Raw genomic sequence first — 21,912 nt, forward strand, 5'->3', positions numbered from 1 at the left:
TTGAAAAACCATTTATGAGGCGCGGAGGGATATGAGATATGACCCCTACATTTCAATCTCATCATTTCTCTCTTCTTTTTTCCCACTCCTCTCTATCACCAAAACACTATATTCAATGTTTATTTATTTATATATACATAGAGAGAGTTTTTAGGTTTTATATAGTTGTACTTTTAAAATTATATTTACTTTTTGTTGGTATTTTTTCGATTTTTGGTTCATATACTTTTAAAAACATTTCATCACGTTTGTTAGAGACTATAAATTACTTTACATTGAAAATGACGGTTGTTGTAATGATTTATAGCTAATGTTTATGATTATAACGATGTATTTTAGTACACTAACCGTTATAGATCTAAAATTAGATCATTGTTTCTTTCACATATATTAGAGGAAAAGATTTTTGAAAAATTGTATTAGATGATAAAAACATTTAGAAAAAACAGCTCATAATACATCTTTTTTACAATTTAGTAAATTTGGCAAATATGACGATAATATAACGGTAATCTGCTTTTAAATTTGTTATTTTTGCAATTTTAAAAATGTAGATGACTTGGGCTCTATTATCATAGTTTTTATTGCTATTTTTGTAAACTCTCAAAAGATTTTGGTGTTGGGTTGTTCTTTCTTCTTTTCCAAAACTTTGATTTTTGTTAGTGATATTTTCTTTGATTTCATTCTTTACTAGCTTTGGCGAGTGTATGCATGAGTTGAGAAGTTGTATTAACGTTAGGGAGTAATCGACATATGTAAATTGACACTTAAGTCATGCTAAATTTTACTTTCAAGTGATTCGACACGACACAACGACGATTGACATTTGTTTTTCCTAAACTTTCATTTTCAAATTTATTATCATGCAACCTACTTTATTTTTACCAATGGTTTAAAAAGTTTAAGCCTTATTTCAAAAACTTTAAAAGGTAGCTTTTGAAAACCTTGCTTTTGTTTTTTGATTTTCAATAAATTCAACTCTTGTATTTTAAAAAATGCTAATTAATATAAGAAATATGGAGAAAATTTTTCACAAAACAATAACAAAAAAAATGAGATGGTTATTGAACGGGCATTCATTAATTGTTTTCATTTTGGAACCAAATATTATCAAACTTGAAAGTCGGAATACTAAAATGAACTTTTCGAGAGTTTGTATTATAGACCAAAATGAGCTAAAGTTAAAAAGTACAAACTAAAAAAATGTCTTAAAAGTATAAAAACGAAAGTGAACCAAATTTAAAAGTACAATATTGCCCGAAATAAATAAAGAAATAGTCAAATTAAAAGTACAATGATGAAAGTAATATTCAATCTTACATTTTCTTAATTAAAATTTCAATTACATTTAATACATAATTTTTTAAGTTAAAAAATATAATAGATACAAATTCAAACACATCCATATACTAATTCTTACTCTTACTCGATCTCAACCAATACCCCTAATGAAAAATTCAACGTAATGGAAACGATCAAATCAATTGTTTAAAAAACATGCACTCTATAAATTCATTACTTGAGATCGACCAACAATTGAAATGATAAACAATACATAATTTTATCTATCAAGTTACGTTGATTTTCACTAACAGATATTCAATACATTGATTACTAAATTATAACTGGCTAGAATCAAATTTTCATAAACAAAATTTAGTCGATGGCTAATGAAATCCCCACTTTCATAAATTAATACACTTCAACACCAAAGAAAAAAAACAAAAATCTAAATCATCTTCCAAGGAAATGGATTTGATCTTTTTACATAAACAATAACATAAATTTCAAGACTCCTAAAGTAGAAACATGAACAATAACAACTCCAATAAATAATGTAAAGCAGTAATAATAAAAGATTTATTTTAAAAAATGGTAAATTTTACAAAATTTTTACAACCTATAGCAAATTTTATCATTAATATTTATTTATAGAACAAATATATTATAGTGATAGAAGATTATCCGCGAGAATCTAAAATTTTACTGTATCTAATAAATATTTTAATTTATTTTACTAATTAAATATATATATATATATATTAATTAGGGTTTTAATAGAGGTAACAAAAGTGATTGTTAATTACTAGTTGGGAAGTGGGTAGTGGACTTAATAATTTAGTTGAGCAAAGCAATTGAGATTTGAGCAAAAAATAAAAAATAGCAATGAGAGAAAGAAAAGACAGATTGATGGAGCAAAGAAAGAAGGTTTTATATTTTCAGAAAAGTGAACCAAAAACAAAACAAAAACCCCCTTCTCATCATTATTTCTTTGATCCCTCTTCTCATTTTCTTTGCAATTTGCACCCCAAAGCCACCAATCAAAAAAAAAAGAAAAAGAGAGAAGTAATAATAATAATAAAAACACTTCTCTCTCATCATCTCTCATGCATCTCTGTCATCTTAATTAATAACTCTCTTTTTTTTTTTTCTTTGTTTCCCTCTCTCTCTCTCTTAATTACTTACTGTTTATTCACTTCTTTCTTCCATCTTAAATACAACCCCCCTATCTTCTTCCTTTTTCCCTATATTCTTCCTTTTTCCCTATATTCATACTCTCATATATTGTTTTCTCTCCTTTTTAGGGTTCTTTCTTGTTTGGTTTCTTATCAGATCACTTCCATGGTGGTTTCCTGTTGAAAATTTGAAGTTTATTCAAGGGAAAAATCATATAATTTGAAGACCTAATTTCATGTGGGTTTTGTAAAGCAAAGGATTTCCCAATAGAGTTTATTGGCATTCTGTCCACCTCCCCTCCTTTCTTCAAATCTTTCTATTCAAATTTTTGTTATTCTTTAAAAGAAAAAATTGATTTATAATATTGGGGGAGGTGGGCATACTGCCAACTGAGTTCTGTTGGATTCTCTTTGTTACATCCCTCATGATGCCTCTCTTCTCTTTCTTAGTTCTTCTTTCTGATGGAAAATTATATCATTTCTAACCCAAATATTTAACATCATCATATCATTTTTCTTTTATTTGTTCAATGCTCTCTGAAAATTTTCTCATCATGCTGTTTTTCCTCAGCTCACTGTCATGGAGGTTCCCTTCTTTCTCAGGTTGGATTTCATGATCTGATCTCTCACTTTTCTTTTTCTTTTTTAAATTCCTTCACCAAATAAATTTTAGGGTTTCTTTTTTGGGAGAAGTGAAAGAAAACCCTAAAAGTTTCAATCAAGGCTTACTAGGTTTGAAGAAGCATTTGGGTCAAACCCCAAATCTCAAAAACTCTTGGATTTCTTTTATGAGTGAGTGAATAAAGTTGTGTAGAAAAAATGAAGTGATTGTTCCTTTTTCTTTCTTTCTTTCTTTTTTGCAGCTCATGGGGCCAAAATGATGAAGGTAATATATATATGTAGATGAAAATTTATATTCACTGTTAATCTATATATAAACTAACTTTCTACCACTGATTTCTTGTAAAAGGAATCAATTTTAAGGTCAACAATAATTATTTTAGATTTTATTTTATTTATTCAGATCATCAGTATGTTCATGGCCTTCATGCATGCTTTGTCTAATTTCACTTTAAATCTTTGCTTTAATTATTATTATCATTGTGTTTGGTTAAATCAATTTGTTCGTAAGTTATTTTATTAAAATCAATCTGATTTTACTCAATTTCCCAAGCCTTGAATACTACGCAGCCCCTCATCATTGTCCACTGACAAAAGAGTTTAAGCTTTTCTTTTACTGATGCCAGACGAAGATGCTTCCATTATTTACCCATTCTTCCGGCGGCGCGTGAGCTCTCCACGGCGGCGCTGACGGCGGAGAAAACAGTAAAATAGTTTTTTTTTTTGTTTTTGTTTTTAAAAAATGGTGTTTTTTGGTATTGGAATTTGAGCCTTTTGAAGATCTGATATGATCTTCTTCAAGCTTTGGAGCTACCTAGGGTTTGCCCTTATAATTCTCTGCACTTTTCACAGTCGTAGGGGAATGGAATGGAATGGAATGTATTCTCTCTCCAATTTATTATTATTATTATTTTGAAATCTCAATTGTTCTTAACTTTTTACTTTTGAACTTTTTACTTTAGTATACACATTTAGCTTTTCTAATTTTATTATTTACTGGCTATAAAGGCAATCCTAACAGTGTTCATCAATGTTAATTTTCTTTTCAAACTTGTGTTGTTGAAGTGTTTAAGGTTTGAATCACTCATGCAGGAATTCAGAGATATATCATTGTTGTTTTTGATGGATGTTTATGGATATTGTAAATTGTACTTCTGTTGATATTTAGCTTAATTGATGATATATATTTTATGTTAAAGGATGTTTGTTGAAGTATAAGAGTGTTCGTTATGTATTCATTCTTGATCTCTATTAAGAGTGTTTGTTATGAAAATGTTGTTTGGTATTATAGTTTAGGAAGTTGACTCTCTAGTTTGTTTGTTTCATGACATTGAATTTATTTGTATTTGATGAATTTAGAGAATTCTTCCATTTTGAATTTTCATATCTTATACTATAAAATTAAATAGTTATTATTCTATTTGGTAACGTCTTTAAGATAGTGTTTAAAATAGTGTTTATTATAGAATTTGAAGATAGTGTTTATTATTTATGTTGTAAATATTTTGTTAAATTTGTTAATTTTATCTATTCTCTTTAAGACTGTGAAAGTTGTGCTATTTTTGAAGATTTTTCTTGAAAAATCAAGTTTTATTGTAAGAATTAACTATTTGTATATTAAAAAATCGAACGTAAAATGGTTACTAAAATGGGTTTTATTTATTAAATTTTCTTGCAAGTATTTTCAAAATTTAAGAAGATTAAATAATAAAGGAAATAGTGAGAAGAGAAAGTAGGCCTTTTTGCAATATTTTCAAAAATCAATGCTACTTTTTTTTTAATCTTTTAATTTAATTTCATCCATAGTTAGCCTTTGACTTTGTTTGTGTACATGTTAAAAAGTGATTCTATAAAGTTTTAACTATTTTAAGTGGGTGGTAAAAGTACTTATTTATTTATTTTTTAACATCAATTTTCAGATAAAGATCACTTTGAATGGGATGTGATATTTACTCGTTTTTTTCTTCTATAAGTTAATAATACAAAAATGAAATTTTGAGCTAGATATTTTGGTTAAGAATGGACGTTTAAATTTTAGTCAGTTGTTCTCAAACAAATTAAAATACTATCATAGAATAGATGATTTAAAATTTTAAACAAAAATTGAGATATAAAATAGTGTGTTAGTGACCTATATATATATCAAAAAGTTGGATCATTAGACTCTATAATTCTGGTTTATTACCACACGTAGTTACAAAATTCTATTTATTTGTTAGACTTCCGTACTTTCGTTCAAACTGTAGTTTTGAAACATTTATTAAAACTAAGAGTTCGAAGCTTTTAGACTTAGTTGTGATTTTAACGTTAGTTGTAGCCTAACATCAAATAGGAGGGTTGATAATTTGGCATTACTTTGAACCTAAGTTGTCTTTTTAATTCATAGAAAAAGGTAGGAGTTGAATATTTCTAAAGTTATTATTTTTATTTTTTAATAACTAATAATTTTGAAATGAACATTTTAAAAAATAGCAAAGCATGAAACTTATTTGCAAAATTCATCCAACTCGCTATTGCCAATTTGAATATTTTGCTATGCAAATAGTTTTGTTTTTTTTTTTCTTTTTTTCAATTTATGACAATTATCCTTTTTAATTAAAACTAAATTTGTTAGAGATATATAACTAAAAATTTATCTCAAACTATGCATCATTTAAGTTTTTGAGTTAGTAAACTTTGATATCATAGAGCCCAATTGCCGAATGCAGGCTGATTTTATCTTAAAGATGGTTAGACCAACATATCAAAACTGACAAATGGGCTTCACAATAAAAGCCCAAAACATAGAAAATATATGCAATGACAAAAACAATAATAATAAAGAAAATTATAATTTTGTGGCCATTTATAGTATTATGAGAGAAAAATTTGAAACAAAATTCTAAGGAAATGATTTTTGAGTTCTAATTGTTGGACTCAGTCTAATTTGACAATACAAACAATTACGAAAATACTTTCACTTGTCACTAGTCTACAGCTTTACCACGGTTGTTGCGGGATGCCTTTGTGCTTTACAGATGACCAACTTCGACGAACACCTTCATCCACCGTTGTTGATTTCCAACACTGACTTAGGTGGCCACCTTCATAACTCATCTAGAAATAGCCACACTCACCCTAAACGACACTTTGCTCTTTGTTTTCATCCTAAAATGATTTGAAAATAGTTGACAAATTCTCTACCAAAGCAGCAACAACAACAAAAAAAACTAATAAATAAAGTAGTAGGTTTAATTTTTAAGATTTCAAAGTGAATTGTTAATTATATTTGAACCAAATCAAGTTTTATTGTTTATAATAAAAATGACAAAAGTAAGTATGATTGGACGTCATGATTCTTTGCTTGTGACACCACCAAGCCTTCTTACTTGTAAAAGGAAGAGCAGAAAGAATGAGAAACATTTTATATTCTTAAAAATGGAAAAGTTAAAAATACAACTCGTCTCGGATAAAGGTGATTGAGAGTCGACCGAGCAAATTGAAGTAGATCGACGTTGGTTTGAAAAAGTCTTAAATCGAGAAATTTCAAAAATATATGTATTAGGGTTAAACTGATCGATTGTCATTTACTCATTGATGATCGAGATCAATTTGAACATTTATGAAACCAACCATAGTCGGTTTGGTCGAAAAATTGATTCCAACCGATTATCATCCTTACTTTAAAGTAACAAATTACTTTAAAAAATTTAGCTTTTAATCATTAGTGTTTTACATTTTAATTTAATTCTTGAATAAATGGTAATCATCTTGTCTATGTAGTTACAGAATATTTCATCAAAATTAAGTTTCAAATTTTATTGTGTGATGAATGAGTTTGGACACTTATAGTAAAGAAACTTGATTTATAATAAGTTTTTCGATCTACATATATCTAAATTTTTTGGTTAGGTCTTCACGATATTTTTATAACCATGACTAAAAACATTACAAACTTTAATATATATAACGAATGTTAAATGATACAACGTCAACTTTGTCTTCACTCGTTAACTTAGACTTTTGGCTCAATTGGTGTTAAAATGACTAAATTGTTATGTATTAACATTTGTAGATTAAATAGCTTTTTTAGATACAACAATATATGAGACAAATAATTTGAATCTCATACCTCTTGATCAATAGTTATAGTTCGTATTTTATGTCCGTTGAGATATGCTTTTATTGACTTATAAAATAAATAGTTATATAACTAAAGGTATAGGAATAACTTCTTGCGAACTAAAGGAAAAAAAATAAACGGTTACTTTCTAAAAGTATAGAGATAAAAAGTATTTTAAAAAAGAATATTTGTAAAGACGACAACTTAATCACCAATAAAGTATTATTGTAACATTTAAAGAATGATGATAGCCTCTCACTTGAAGAATAGAAAACCATGTCAATTATTGCTAAACTAAACTCAAAAAAGAAACCTATAATACATTTATTATCGAATATTTTGTACTCAAACATTAATAAATTTAAAAAAAAAAACGAAGGTTAGAAGAACTTTTTTGACGTCGTAACAAGTAAGAGGGAGTTTTACAAGAGCTAAAATCAACCGTCCCAAGTTGTTTTTACAACGTAAAATATGATGCAGTGGATCAAATTTTTGACTTTAAAGCTATTTTGCTAATTAGCCTATTTTGACGTCAATTAAGATATATTTATTTCGGCTATGGTCGAAAGTTTTGTTGAAGATATCCATGTTTTTCATTGAAAAATGTCTTGTTGCATCCCCCTCCAAGACAACCTCCTCTCTTGATTTGAGAGACGGTATGAGGCCAATAGATAACGTTCTCTACTCAACAACACCTGTTGACTATAACCTTTGGTATCTTTATTTATATGGCTCGTTGTAACAAAATAACACAACTCTAAAGAAAGAAGTATCAAATGAATTCAAGTAGGACCATATTATAACAAATATAAAGATAAGTCTTACATCGCATATTGTTTGAGTTGTGAGGTAAGAATGTCCGACACTTCTAGTATTTTGTTGGAAGAGCATTCTCAATTAGTGGATGCCTAACTTATAGGGTAGGTTTTTTTCCTTTTCACATTTCAGTTTTACGTCAATACGTTGGTAAATTTTAAAAGTTCGATGGGATAACGATTAATCGTCTATGAACTTTCAAAATATCTATTTTAGTTCTTTGACTGTTGATATGTGTTACTTCTATACTCTAAATTCATTTTTGCAAATGTTTATTTATAATTAAAATCACAGTGAAATCATCGAAGTTAATTTGTTAAAACTAAAGTAAATTAAGGACTAAAACAGTTCGAACTTTTACATCACTGCATTGCAATAGACACATAACTTTAAGAAGATAGAGCAAACTTGAAAATTTACAGCTAAAATGTCTATTTTTTAAAGTTAAAAAAAAAAATAATAACGTCATTTAAATCCAAAGATCGATAGTCTAAAGGCGGAACGTCTATTTACATGCCATGTATGATTAAGATTGAGACTAAACTTATACTTAATTATAGAAATACACGAAAAAAAAAAAAGAACTTGAACTTTCGTGAATACATTAATTTAGAACTTTTATAAGCATATCTAAATGGAATGTTTAAATTAATACAGTTATTAACTGGAAATGTAGATTAATATAACTCCAAAGTTCATAGATTTAAATTCATACCATTACTAATTTATGATTTAAGTAAATAGAATTCTCAAAATTCATGTATATAAATTTGATATTTACTATAAAACTTATTTCGATACATTCTCATTAGAAAAATTATCGTAAATGTTAAAATGATTGAAAAATATGTCTAAGATCCTAAGAAACGAGGTAGTTTTATTAAGTGGTAAGGGTCACGTGCTCCCCTCCCATCCTATTTTTTGTATTTCAATATTAACGTTGAAGTGTTAGATTATAATATATTATTAGTTAATTTTGTTTTTGTAGGTTGTGTTCGTTCAAAGTTTGAAGGTCGAGTTCGAATCTTGTATACTACATATGATTTTTGAAACCGTTAAGATTAACAAAAATATTAATTAGAATCTAAAATTTTGATATAATTAGGAGTGATTGTGTTTTTAATTATTTTAGGATATTTTATGAATTGAAATGAGAGAAATGGAAGAAAAAGGAAGTAATAATAATAATAAAAAAAGAGATTTGGATATTCCAAAAGGGAAGGTCTGTATCATCGGCGAAAAGTACGTGAGAAACTATCTAAGCCTCAGCGAGAAGGGGAAGCCAAAACCAAAAAAGTTTGTTTAGAAATTAAATTAAAGAAAAAAGAATGAAGAGCGTGTCGACATAGATGTTGCCACCATGGTCTCATTCCGCTTCGCTTTTCCTTATATCATCCCGTTATCCTTCTCTCCTCTCTTCCCGCCTCGGCTCCCTCCTTCCTCTCTCTCCTCTCTCTCTTCTCCATTTCCCTTTCTTCGCTCTTCTTCTTCCTTCTTCAACCACTCTCCACGGAGGATGGGATCTCTCTCTGCTCTCATCGATCCATTCCTCTACCCTACTGCTCGCCGAGATGACTCCGTTGTCGACGATTATCACGGCTGTCAGATCGTTGACCCTTACCGATGGTAATCTCTCTCTAATTTCCGCTTCTTGCTTTCGATTTTGCTGTTTTCTTTTTCGTGTTTGTACTTTCTACTATAGTGTCTGTTGGTGTTGTTTGTGAAGTTCTTCTTGATCTGTTTTTGAAAATGCTTCTCGAACTCTTGTTTCATTTTGAGACTTACTTGTTTGTAGGCTTGAAGATCCTGACGCGGATGAAGTGAAGGAGTTTGTGGAGAAACAGGTGAAATTGACGGAATCGGTGCTTCAGAAGTGTGATACTAGAGAGAAGCTTCGCGCGAAGATTACTGAACAATTTGATCATCCGCGATATGATCCACCGTTTAAGCGAGGGAATAAGTACTTTTACTTTCACAATACTGGCCTTCAGGCGCAGAACATTCTTTATGTCCAGGTTCGTGGACTTCGAATTCAGATTCGTCTTCTTGCGGTGCGTTCTCTTTAGGAAGCTAATGCATGCATTGTGCGTCTTTTTTTTTCTTTTCTTCCGATTTTACCTTTTAGGATAGTTTGGATGGAGAACCTGAGGTTTTGTTGGATCCTAATGCGCTAAGTGAAGATGGAACAGTTTCGCTGAGTAATCTCTCAGTTAGTAAGGATGCGAAATACTTGGCCTATGGCCTTAGTTCAAGCGGCAGTGATTGGGTGAAAATTAAAGTCATGCGAATTGATGATAAGAAAGCTGAACCGGATACATTATCATGGGTGCGTATTTGAAGTATATTTTTATATTTTTTCCATTGTTTACTGGAACGGCAGAATGAAGAGTGCAATGTGGTCTAATGATCTTATGTATTGTTCTCTGGTGTTTCAGGTTAAGTTTTCAAGTATTAGTTGGACAGTTGATGGCAAAGGTTTTTTCTACAGTCGCTATCCTGCTCCCAAGTGAGTAACATATACAATGCTACTTAAGTTCCTGGCAGGATTGTCCAATAATCGATCGTATATTTGATTGAATTTATTGCACAACGAATCTTGTCAAATTTATGAAACACGGATTAGTAATATAAGAATTGAACGTAGGAAATTAGTTAGACTGTCGATTTAGACAGTACAACAGCGGTAGTATAGTCCGCATGATCAGTTCAAGAATCTTTTTTCCTTTTATTTTTATTAATGATAACGAGTTATATATTTTGGTTTTCTTGTTGGTACTATAGAGAAGTAGGAACTTTGGATGCTGGTACGGAGACGAATGCAAATCTTTATCATGAGTTATACTACCATTTCTTGGGAACTGATCAATCTGATGATGTATTATGTTGGAGAGATCAAGATCATCCTAAATACCTCTTTTCGGCCTCTGTTACTGATGATGGAAAGGTAATAGTCTCCTGTCTCATGGTTTGGAGTTTTGTTATGAGTTATGATTGTTTTCTGATTTCCTGCGACTATGTTGGCAATATCATGGTCTTAGAGCTGTTATAAACAAGTATCAATTATTGTTTATTGGTTTCACGCCTTCTGCATTGCTGCTTATATTATATTGCCTTGCTGTTCATGTCAAGCTTCCCCATTCATACTTGGCCTTTATGAAAAAAGTCCATGTGTTTCTTTGGTTGTTCTATTGAATATCGAATGAACAATTTAAGTTGGCTCCTGATAGACTTTAACAGTATAATATTGTGATTCTGCTGCTTTACCTGATCTTGTAAGCTGTATAGACTGCAAATGGTCACTCTGTTAGTTTGCCTTTGTTTTGTTTTTTTTTTTCAAAGAAACATCTCTCTGCCATCCTACAGAGTTACAGTTTAAAAGTAAAAATGTGGAGGTTTAAACACAGCTCTTAGTTGGTATGACGTATGGTTCAATGATAATAAGATTTAAGGAACTTACAATTGTTTTGTTTTTGTTATACAAGATTATTCTATAGAGGCTTGTTTTAAACTCTAGAATATTGATATATATGCCATTTCCCATGTGAGCATAAGTTCATTGTTGCTTCACTTCAAATCTCCTCTCGTGGTTTTTAGCATGCAAGCTTGTTTACAATGTAAATATTTTCTCATATATTGCCTTTTTGACTGATTGTTATCCCGTTGCATTTACATTTTATTAATTTTAATTTCCAGTATGTACTTATGCCAATTGAGGAGGGTTGCGATCCAGTCAACAAATTCTACTATTGTAACATATCGGCACTTCCTAATGGACTTGAAGGCTTCAAGGGGAAAAATGACCTGCTCCCTTTTACAAAACTTATTGACGACTTTGATGCTCAGTATTACGCTATTGCAAATGATGATACATTGTTCACCTTTATAACGAATAAAAATGCTCCTAAATATAAGCTTGTAAGGGTTGATCTGAATGATCCTACAGTATGGACAGAACTACTTCCAGAATCTGACAAGGATGTGCTAGAATCTGCATGTGCTGTTAATGGAGACCAAATGATAGTGAGCTACTTGAGTGATGTTAAATATGTTTTGCAGATAAGGGACTTGAAGTCAGGTTCCTTGTTGCATCAACTACCCATCGATATTGGCACGGTTAATGGAATCTCTGCTAGGCGTGAAGATAGTTTAATTTTCATAGGGTTTACTAGCTTTCTTACGCCTGGAATTATTTATCAGTGTAATTTGGAGAGTGGGACTCCAGATCTGAAGATATTCCGTGAAACTGTTGTTCCTGGATTTGAGCGTTCAGCATTCAATGTTGACCAGGTAAGCGTACTTTATAAGTTGAAAATGAAAACGTAGTCCAAATATCTTGCTGATTTATCATTGTCAATTGTGGCACATTTTTTTTTTTTTTTTATCAATTTAGTTCATTCATCACACTGTTTCATTTAGATAGCAGAAATTCATAGTTTTCTTTTCAGTTTTTCTTCTGGGTCTTTAGAGTTTGAGTTTCTCTCTGTCAACACCAAGAAATTATGCATTTCCTATGGACAATTTTCTCCTCAAGTTCTTTTATGGTTCTTATGTGTAGGTTTTCGTACGTAGTAAAGATGGCACAAATATACCAATGTTTGTCGTGGCACGAAAGAATATTGTGTTTGATGGATCACACCCTTGCTTGCTATATGGGTACGGAGGATTTAACATTAGCTTGACCCCATCTTTCAGTGTGAGTCGTACGGTACTCATGAGGCATTTAGGTGCTGTTTTCTGCGTTGCTAACATTCGTGGTGGCGGAGAATATGGGGAGGAATGGCACAAAGCAGGTTCTCTTGCGAAGAAGCAGAATTGCTTTGATGATTTCATTTCTTCTGCGGAGTATCTTATTTCTGCTGGTTATACCCAGCCCAGTAAATTGTGTATTGAAGGTGGAAGCAATGGAGGGCTTCTCGTTGGAGCTTGCATCAATCAGGTGTGAAACCTTTTCTAAATTCTATTTTACACGCATATCTAATATTGATCCTATTCTTCAATGAGATACTGAATGCCTTTCTATGGCAGAGACCTGATCTGTTCGGTTGCGCATTGGCTCATGTTGGTGTAATGGACATGCTGCGATTTCATAAGTTTACAATAGGTTGGTTCACACCATACATCAACATTGATTTTTATTCATTAGTTCTGTGTTTAACCAAGTTATTGTCTTTATAGGTCATGCCTGGACTTCGGATTATGGTTGTTCGGACAATGAGGAAGAGTTCAAGTGGCTAATCAAGTGAGTAAAATTTCATTCTCCGCATAACATGTACCATTAGTTGCTACTCGTTACATGACACCCAGTACTTTCTCAATGCTTGCGGATGTTGCAATGTCTTCAACCTGAGAAACACTTGTTGAGTACTCGAATCGTGATGGAATTATCTTGTTTATGACTGACTTTGAGCTTGGAGGGGGGGAAATCTGAGTCTAGTTTAGCTGTTATGTAAGGATACCTCTTTCTTATAGGTCATTTTATTATAATTATGTTACTGTTTCCAGGTATTCTCCACTCCACAATGTGAAGAGGCCATGGGAACAGCATCCTGATCGACTTTTACAATACCCATCAACCATGCTATTAACTGCTGATCATGATGATCGTGTTGTGCCATTGCATTCACTGAAGTTATTGGCGGTCAGTTTCTTTCTAACTTGACGATGATTTGCATTGTTTACTTCACATTCATATCTACACTATTTCGTTGGCTCATCGTTGCATCAAAACATCCTTTCATGCATCAAAATTTGAAATTTGGTTAAATTACAAAATTGAGTTCGAGGAAGAGTTTTGTCCCTATGATTGATTTAATCTCTTTTCTTTGATAAAATCTGAAGTCAACGTTGGCTAATTTGGCTTTTTTTAAATTACTTTGAAACACATTTAATAGCTCAAAATCAATTTAATGTTTGAATCTAAAAGCATGTGCTGTAATATGAAAATTAATTTTGAATGATTATAAGTATTTTGTGAGTGACTTTGAAAATGACAAGTAATTAAAACTATTTTAGAATCACTCCCAGATTAGTTTGTATGGTTTGATAAAAATTTTATGGACTAAATTCTTATTAAAAAGGTTAAATCCAAACTATAGGTGAGCCTATAAAATTTGAATTGTTCATCTCCTGATTTACTTCATTTTTGTTTGAATTGGGCTAAAACTTTTGGTAACCATTTCAAATCTTAGTTTTCATTTTTAAATGATAGTTTCTTAAAAACAGAATCCATACACATTCACGGAACAAAATGTATTTCATAGATTTTTAAAGTTTGTTTTTGCACTTTTCCTACATAAATTTAAAAACAAATCGCTGGTTTAAAAAAGGAAAAAGGGAATTAGATGCTAAAAAAACGTTTTTTAAATATAAAAATTGTTATCAGTATTTTGGTTTTGTTCAAATTGTTCCAACTTCACTTTCATCATTGGTGTGTGTTTTTTATATTTTTCAGACAATGCAATATGTTCTATGCACGAGTTTGGAGAAAAGCCCTCAAACCAACCCAATAATTGGTCGCATAGAGTGCAAAGCGGGCCATGGAGCCGGCCGTCCTACGCAGAAAATGGTAATTATAACTTTATATGATAGATTGATTGATTGCATATACGTTAATTTACTTTTTTTACCCCGCAAGTAATTGGTGTCGGTTATATTTACAGATTGATGAAGCATCAGACCGATATGCGTTCATGGCAATGATGTTGGCAGCAACATGGATTGATTAGATTATTAGATGCAACAATCAGATAAAATTTACCAAAGCGATCTAGATGTTTTTGTGATTTCCTACAATTTATTTGTAACTCTGGCGTAATAAAAGCTCGACTTTGGTAATAATTTCAATTTATTCGAGCGGCTATGATTTTGGTTTGCCGCCAAGTCCTAGAAAAAAAAGAAGAGAAGAAAAAGATAAAACAGCTCTATTTTTTCGTTTTCTTAATCTTAAGAAACTAGGGAGAATTATCGCTTAGTTAGTTATGTGGCCAAACTATTTTATTTTATAAAACTATACTAATAGTTAGAAAGTATAAGCTTATATGTCTTGTGAATAAATAATTTGAAAGCGCTTTTTTTCTTTATAAAATTAGAAAACTTCCTACTATCATAGTATCATAGTTTGTTTTGAAAGGAATAATACAGACTTATGACAAAAATGATTGTAATTTTTTTAGATTTTGTTATATACTTAATTAATTTTTCTAAAATTGTCAACGATTATAATTATCTTTCAATTTTTTTCAAATTTTGTTAAACATTATATGATTTGAAATAATAGATGGGAAATTTTCGTCAACATAGATGCACTATTTGTTATTTTAGCTATAACTGTTTTGACATACCCTACCTTACCTAACGAGATAGACCACAATAATTAAAGTTAGAAAAAAACGAGGGTGAGCTATATTCTCTAAAAAAAAAAAAAGATATCATAAACGAAGTCTAAAAAAATAAAAGAAGTTTGCAAACTAACCTCACTCTGACAATACAATGCCACAGTGCTCAATTTTGAAAGTACGTTTTGACCTTACCCTTTATAACTTGTAAATTCAATACGCCTCCAACAATGAATCACGGGGAAAATAAAAGTTTAGGTTAATCAAATTTTAAAATTACCAAATCAAATAAATCTATTTGAAATTACCAAATTGAGGGAGGAGTAGAAGGGCACCAAAGTGAAGTGATGAAACGAAAACTAACTAATATGGAATCATCCTTCTCCTTCTTCTATCAATGAACCTGTTGATAACGTCATAAGTTGGGGTCCAACATGATGAAAAGAGGAATACAATTTTTGCAAAATCCACGAGAATGAGAGCCAGAGTTAAAGAGCAGGAATACACACCTTGATCTAACCTTTCTTTTATTCACCCAAATGACAGTCCATTTTTATATCCGTAACGTCAAGTTGCAGAATCTCGGCTCGGCAACTAAGAATGGATCCTATACTGTAACCGATAACAAATCCGTTAAATAGATGTCAAGACAAATTACAACTCAACAATGTCGTTTATACCAAACCAACTGATTAAGAGTTCCTCATACCTGGGATGAGTCCGACCAAGATCCCCATGGACGAATTCTTTAATGTATGTTCCAGCCTATGCAACATATAGTAATAGTTAGTCTTTTACATTTTACTATTTAAAAGTTTAGGGTTTACATCCGATTCAACTAATCATTTATGCTTTTCACTTTTTCTTTAACAAGGTTTGCGAATTTTGGTGTTTACCACCATCTTTTAGATTACGATTTTAAACAATTTCAATAGAAAGGTCAAGGTAATTTAGGGGTTTATGTATAATGTATATAGATACCTGGGTACACAAATGTAGGAGATAATACTGAGAACTTTCAGCAACCTTCTCAATCTTCATCCTAAAATGAAAAAAGAGAACATCGTCAGTGACCCTCAGAGGAAGCATGAGTGGATATTGTAGCATTACTGTACGATTGGAAAAGGGACTCTAACCAGTGGATGATCTTTTCACGTTCTAATGGACTTCGGCGATGAAGCACTCTTATTGGAGTTCTTTGCAAAATTTTCTGCACAAAAGAAAAATAATTTCATAAGCATAGTTCTAAAATGTAACGCGTAAATCATATGAGATATGAAATCAAAGCATCAAGCTTGCTAAACTCCTCACCAAGTCTTTGAGTGATGATATTGATAAAAGATCAGCATCCTCGAGTGGGCGAGATGTCCACACAAGTGCAGCATATTGTTTCTGCATTGATTTAAAGAGTCACAAATACAGAATTAAACAGAATTTTGTATTTGTAATTGAAAAAAAGATTGATCATAGAGAAAACCTGCTTCTCTGCTTCTCCTTCTTGAACCAGGGCCCAACCCTCGCTGCCTACGACTTTCAGATTTCTTACGCCAATCTGAAATAGTAATGTGATTCATATGAAGTTTGCAGTAATTTTAATCAATGGAAGAAGCAGTACAATATGAACAGTGTGTTACCAATTTATTTTCTGAACTATTTATCTTCGACTGTATTTCATTTATAATCATCTCAGATGGGAGAAGACGTGCGTTCTGTATCTCAACCAAGAAAGGTCTACCTGAACCCAACATTCGAACCTGACAAGAAAATTTAATATTACAAACAGTAGAGAGAATCATGATTGTCAATAAGGGAGGAATATTACATCGAGATCCTCTCTACCGGCAGCATGAAACTTGTAACTATCACCACGACAGAAGGGAAGAATATTGTTGCCTAAAATCTCCTGCAGATACCCATGGTACTGTAAACTTTTTCTTGCTAAATGAACAGTTGTATAATAGAACAGCCAGTCACCAAAGTCAAAAATCACTACCTCGACAGATGCTTCTCCCATTCTCTCTTCACCAATTACCCAACGTGTCTGACTCACATTTCTTGAATACTACAATAAAAAAGTTAATAATCCAGGAGGTTATGAATCAGTGAAGTACTTAACCAAGTCTTTGGGGAAAAATGAAATGTAAAAAATAAAACTTATTTACCTTTATATATCTGCCAACTATGTATATCGAAGTTCTATAACAAGTTAAAGCCAAATGGCATGGTTCTTTGATCTACGTAGAATTGACGAGAAACAGAGAGTACCACCATTAGTAACCAATAAAATATGTAACAAAAATCTGAATGCGAAGGATCAGATTACAATGCACAACAAAGAGTTGATCTTGAGTCCCTTAAACCGAGAATAGAAAACGATAAAAAGAAAAAGATACACCATCATTTTCTACATCATGAACTCTGCAGTTTATTGACTTTAAATCCTTTAATCAAAATCTTATACCTCCATTCATTTTTTTTCCAATATTACACTTCCAATGATGAAATTGAAATCAATTGGTCAAGGTCACCATTTTTTTAATATCTAGGACATAAAGACCGAAGTTCATTTAGTCAGTGACATCATCTTTTTAATCATTTAAATAGTATAGAACAAACTTACCGTTTCTTGAGGAAAAACAACTTCTTGTGAAGGGTTGATACAATCATCAGCAACGGAATTACAGTTTGAAATATCCGAGGGTTCATCACTGCCAACTGCAATAGAATCATCAATAGTCTCTGAGCTACAATCATTGGCTTCAACAGCCATCTCAGTTCACATGTCAAAGGTAACTTTGTTTTTTTTTTCCTTTCCGGAAACTACATGTTGAAGGTAACTGATTAAATACATGTAAAGAAATACAAATCAATTCCCTACTCTAGGTTCCTAAAGGTAAAGGGACTCGCTGCAACATCTTGATTGGGTTTAGGAAGTAAAACAATCACCTCTAAGAGAAGAAATAGAATTGGGCTCTCCTGTACAACTTTCTGCTACAGATAAGACATTTTTAAATATAATAGTTACTTTGGAGAACAACTCCAACTCCAAATGGCTAATGGCTAATGGAAAAAAGGAAAGTAGTACTAACTTCATCCAAAAATAATAATAACAATAATGACAATAATAATAAATCTTATATCCTTAACTACTGATCTTTCTTGGGATACAATTTCTGCTACAAACAGAATTTGGCTTGAAAGGCCCATCAAAGAAATTTGTACACAGCTACAAATATTTAGACTCCAATAAATTTCAAGATGGTGATAATCGGACAGCAGAGTTCTTCACAAAGGAGTGCAATGACAATATGGACACGTTTCAAATGACTTTTTCGGCATCTATGTGTGTGATTTAAGAAAATGAACTACAACTCTATGTTTCTCAAATCTCTTGCACTTTCTAATTAAGGTATATAGTATTGCGAATTTGCAATAGGTTTTGGTATGAATTTACCATGCATGTACTTCCAAGCATATAGATTACTAGGGCTTGACATCTAATAAAGTTGTTGAGAATGAGAAAATTTGAAGGTAAAGCGATAGATAACTTCTTGTTTCTGAATCTATACAGAAGAGTAGTGACAATTAATAGCAAAGGTTCAACTAACTAACCGATTTTTCTCATCTTGAAGCCATCCTGGTTTCTTTTGATGGAATTACCATTGCTATTTGAAGCTTTAGGATGACTATAAGTTAACCGGATGCGCAAGCCACTTGAACTAGACTTGCAATCCTGCATAACTTCATGGATAAATATTAATCAATGAACTTTTTCCTTTCAAATACCCAAATAATAAATTTTTTTTAAAGAAAAACTAAAAAATAGTCCTCTTCATTGTGAAAGGCTCGCTGGCATCATTTTGCATAAGATAAACACTTATCTTCGGTAAACAATGGAGAATGCACTCACCAGTAAAGTTTCAAGAGGCTTTGTTATACAGATTTTTAAGGCATCCTTCGCTGAAAGACATATAGGAGGAGGCTTGCCTTGAAACCACTGTTCAGACCCATATTTTCTTTTCAAATACAGCCTGCAATGCAGAAATGAAAAATAGTAACTACAATATGAACTGGCACATTAAATGGACTAAGTAAAATCCAACGTCAGCAAGGTTTGGCAGCACAAACGAAAGAGGTTTTAAGAGGATAAACCACTTCAGCCATGTCACATATGAAATCTCCCAATCACAATAACTTTCAAAGAGGTTATCGTTTTAGAGCTTATATGATAATCATTTTTTTCTGCTAATCTAACACTTCACTTTGTCTTCAAAAGAATTTTACAATAGATCAGCCCATGTAAGAGCGAAAAACAATATGTATCCAATTTTTTATTTTTCAAATCATTTGTTAGATAATATGCTCTAGTTATGAACTTGTTTTTCACTTTCTATAGGCAATTTATTTCATTAACCTTTGCGCTTACTTTCCCTCAGTAACAAAGCTTTCTTCTTACATGAAAAGTTAACTACAGTTCTGTTCAGAATACAAAAACCATAAACGAAAATGAAAATCAAAGCAATTTATATTGTTATTGGAAACACACACACATTTAACCTAACCAACAGAACTGTCTCCCTTTATCTATTTATTTATTTATTTATTTTGGGGGGGGGGGGGGGGGGGGGGTTGCTCTTACCAAACACGCTTCTCATTCTCCAGAATGATTGAAGGAACTGACACCTCAAGAGAAAAGCTATCAATCTGATGGCCCTCTTTCTTTACCATCTCAGAAATCGAGACAGCTAAATCATCAACTCCTTTACATTTTATAAAGTCACCTTTATCATCAATGTAACTGAACTGTAAAATACCTAAACATAGACAGCAAGTGTTCCTATCATTAGCATCATCAATTGCCTCGTTATCAGAACCTAGGATTGGTGCTGACAATGAAAAGGAATAACTGTGCCTTTCAATGCCAGATAGGCGAATGATGCAGGGGATGCATACCTGCAAGCAAAGTAACGATCAAACATCTTCTGGCTATCCTAAACAGTACCATCGATGCAATTCCAATACATGCCAATACTATTGCTTGAAATAGTAAATGCATGCCAATATGAAAGCAGGAAAACACCGCCCAATGTATCCTACAACATAATAGATGCTGATCAGCTCAGCTGTAAACCACTATTAGGCACCGATAAAATTAAATTATAAAAAAAGAGCAAAAAGGAAAAAAGAATGCTGCTGCCGATGCTACTTCCATCATGATTCCATAAACATCTTCTGATTTTTTATTGTTATAATAAAACCAATATCATTAGCATTACGCCAGTCGCCAGTAATAACAGACATAATTATTTTCAAGAATTTAATAGGACTTGTAAAACTGCAGATTGCTAAAAATCAAGCGAGAGTATATATAAAACAGGACGTCTTGAAAAGCTAGAAAATCAACTTATTAAGCGAAAGTTAACAGCCCTAACTCGTGTTTACTGTATAAATAGAAAATAAACGGAACACGTATAACTGAAATTTGGAAACATAAAAGATGACTTATCATGTTAAAGGTGTCACAATAATAAATAGCGCTACCTCGGTGACGTAGAAAAATCAAGAATAATGATCGAATGAAGGAACACATTCAACACAAAAGCAATTTCCTCCAAACTACAGGCTATCAAGATATAAGATAAAAGTGATGTTCGTTATATTAATCGCCTTCCTATCGACGGTTATTACGCTATGAAATCCTAGGTTCAAGTGAGGAAAATTTGAGGTTAGCGATCGAATGAAAAAGCACATTCAAGAGTTTCCTCCTAATTATAAACTATCAATTTAAGAAGCGAAAGTTAAATCGATTGCATTCCTATAATTGCCTACGAAAATTTAGGTTGCGAAGAAAAATTAAGAATAGCGACTGAATATAGAAACACATTCAAAGTTCAGACACAACCAGAAACTTCCTCCAAACTGAAAATCATCAAGTTAGGAAGTGATAGCTTCGTCGATAGCATTTCTAACGACGGCGATTCTCAACTCTGGAGGTTTTAGTTTGAAGTGAACAAAAAAAAAATCAAGGATAACGACAAAATGAACAAGCACATTCAAACACGACTAGAAATAGCTTGAAACTACAAACTAAGACAATATGAAGTGAGAGAAATTGATCGCATTCGTATCCACGAGTATTTAGTACTACGATATCGAAGGTTTAAAGACAAGAAAACATACGCCAATCGACAACAGGTCTTTTGTGGCGTAAGAAGGGATCTGCAGTTTGTCACCGGGAGAAATGGCCTCTTGAGTGACGGAAGTAAGTGCGAGTGCTGTAGCCTCAGGATTAGCTTGAACTTCGTCCTGTTCGTTGGCCATTGAAGAACTGCGGGAAGCAACTCTGTGCAGAGAGAGAGAGAGTTGTCCGCCGAATTGTTAGTATAGTGCGCTTTCAGTTTATATGCGGCAAGGGAAGGGAAGGGAAGTTCCTTTATATATATATAGTTTTTACTTCGCACGTTCGGTACGCAGTAGGGACTACGCTTCTGTCCCGCATTCTTGATCGTTCGTCAAAATCGTGTTTACATTCCACATTCCAGACCATGCAAAACGTCGACGTATTGCTTTCATTGTTATCATA

At 32.0% G+C, this 21,912-nt stretch overlaps 2 protein-coding genes and 1 long non-coding RNA gene across 3 annotated transcripts; 2 read left to right on the forward strand and 1 right to left on the reverse strand.

Moving 5' to 3' along the window:
* The first annotated feature begins 2,340 nt into the window (after nucleotides 1-2,340).
* Nucleotides 2,341-4,238, forward strand: LOC105435326. The gene is made up of 3 exons (XR_969383.2): nucleotides 2,341-3,059; nucleotides 3,320-3,342; nucleotides 3,704-4,238. It is a non-coding gene; the product is annotated as an uncharacterized LOC105435326 (long non-coding RNA).
* Nucleotides 4,239-9,305: 5,067 nt separating this feature from the next.
* On the forward strand, nucleotides 9,306-15,026 carry LOC101220524 (prolyl endopeptidase). The gene is made up of 12 exons (XM_004145482.3): nucleotides 9,306-9,621; nucleotides 9,791-10,010; nucleotides 10,121-10,321; nucleotides 10,431-10,501; nucleotides 10,777-10,939; nucleotides 11,689-12,282; nucleotides 12,551-12,931; nucleotides 13,021-13,096; nucleotides 13,171-13,234; nucleotides 13,498-13,633; nucleotides 14,447-14,560; nucleotides 14,655-15,026. Exons 1-12 carry the CDS (start codon nucleotides 9,356-9,358, stop codon nucleotides 14,718-14,720), a joined length of 2,352 nt encoding a protein of 783 aa, XP_004145530.2. The 5' UTR covers nucleotides 9,306-9,355; the 3' UTR covers nucleotides 14,721-15,026.
* A 378-nt stretch (nucleotides 15,027-15,404) lies between these two features.
* On the reverse strand, nucleotides 15,405-21,831 carry LOC101215464 (putative tRNA pseudouridine synthase Pus10). Its single transcript, XM_011655953.2, has 16 exons — nucleotides 21,510-21,831; nucleotides 19,969-20,282; nucleotides 19,240-19,360; nucleotides 18,942-19,062; nucleotides 17,950-18,044; nucleotides 17,492-17,563; nucleotides 17,323-17,391; nucleotides 17,152-17,232; nucleotides 16,964-17,083; nucleotides 16,807-16,881; nucleotides 16,641-16,721; nucleotides 16,466-16,539; nucleotides 16,311-16,371; nucleotides 16,039-16,094; nucleotides 15,839-15,941; nucleotides 15,405-15,732 (listed from the first exon to the last, which is right to left on the reverse strand). The coding sequence occupies exons 1-15, from the start codon at nucleotides 21,648-21,650 to the stop codon at nucleotides 15,857-15,859; spliced, it is 1,566 nt and encodes a 521-aa protein (XP_011654255.1). The 5' UTR covers nucleotides 21,651-21,831; the 3' UTR covers nucleotides 15,405-15,732; nucleotides 15,839-15,856.
* Nucleotides 21,832-21,912: the final 81 nt, after the last annotated feature.

Source organism: Cucumis sativus, chromosome 4 (assembly GCF_000004075.3).
Source record: "Cucumis sativus cultivar 9930 chromosome 4, Cucumber_9930_V3, whole genome shotgun sequence".
NCBI lineage: Eukaryota > Viridiplantae > Streptophyta > Magnoliopsida > Cucurbitales > Cucurbitaceae > Cucumis > Cucumis sativus.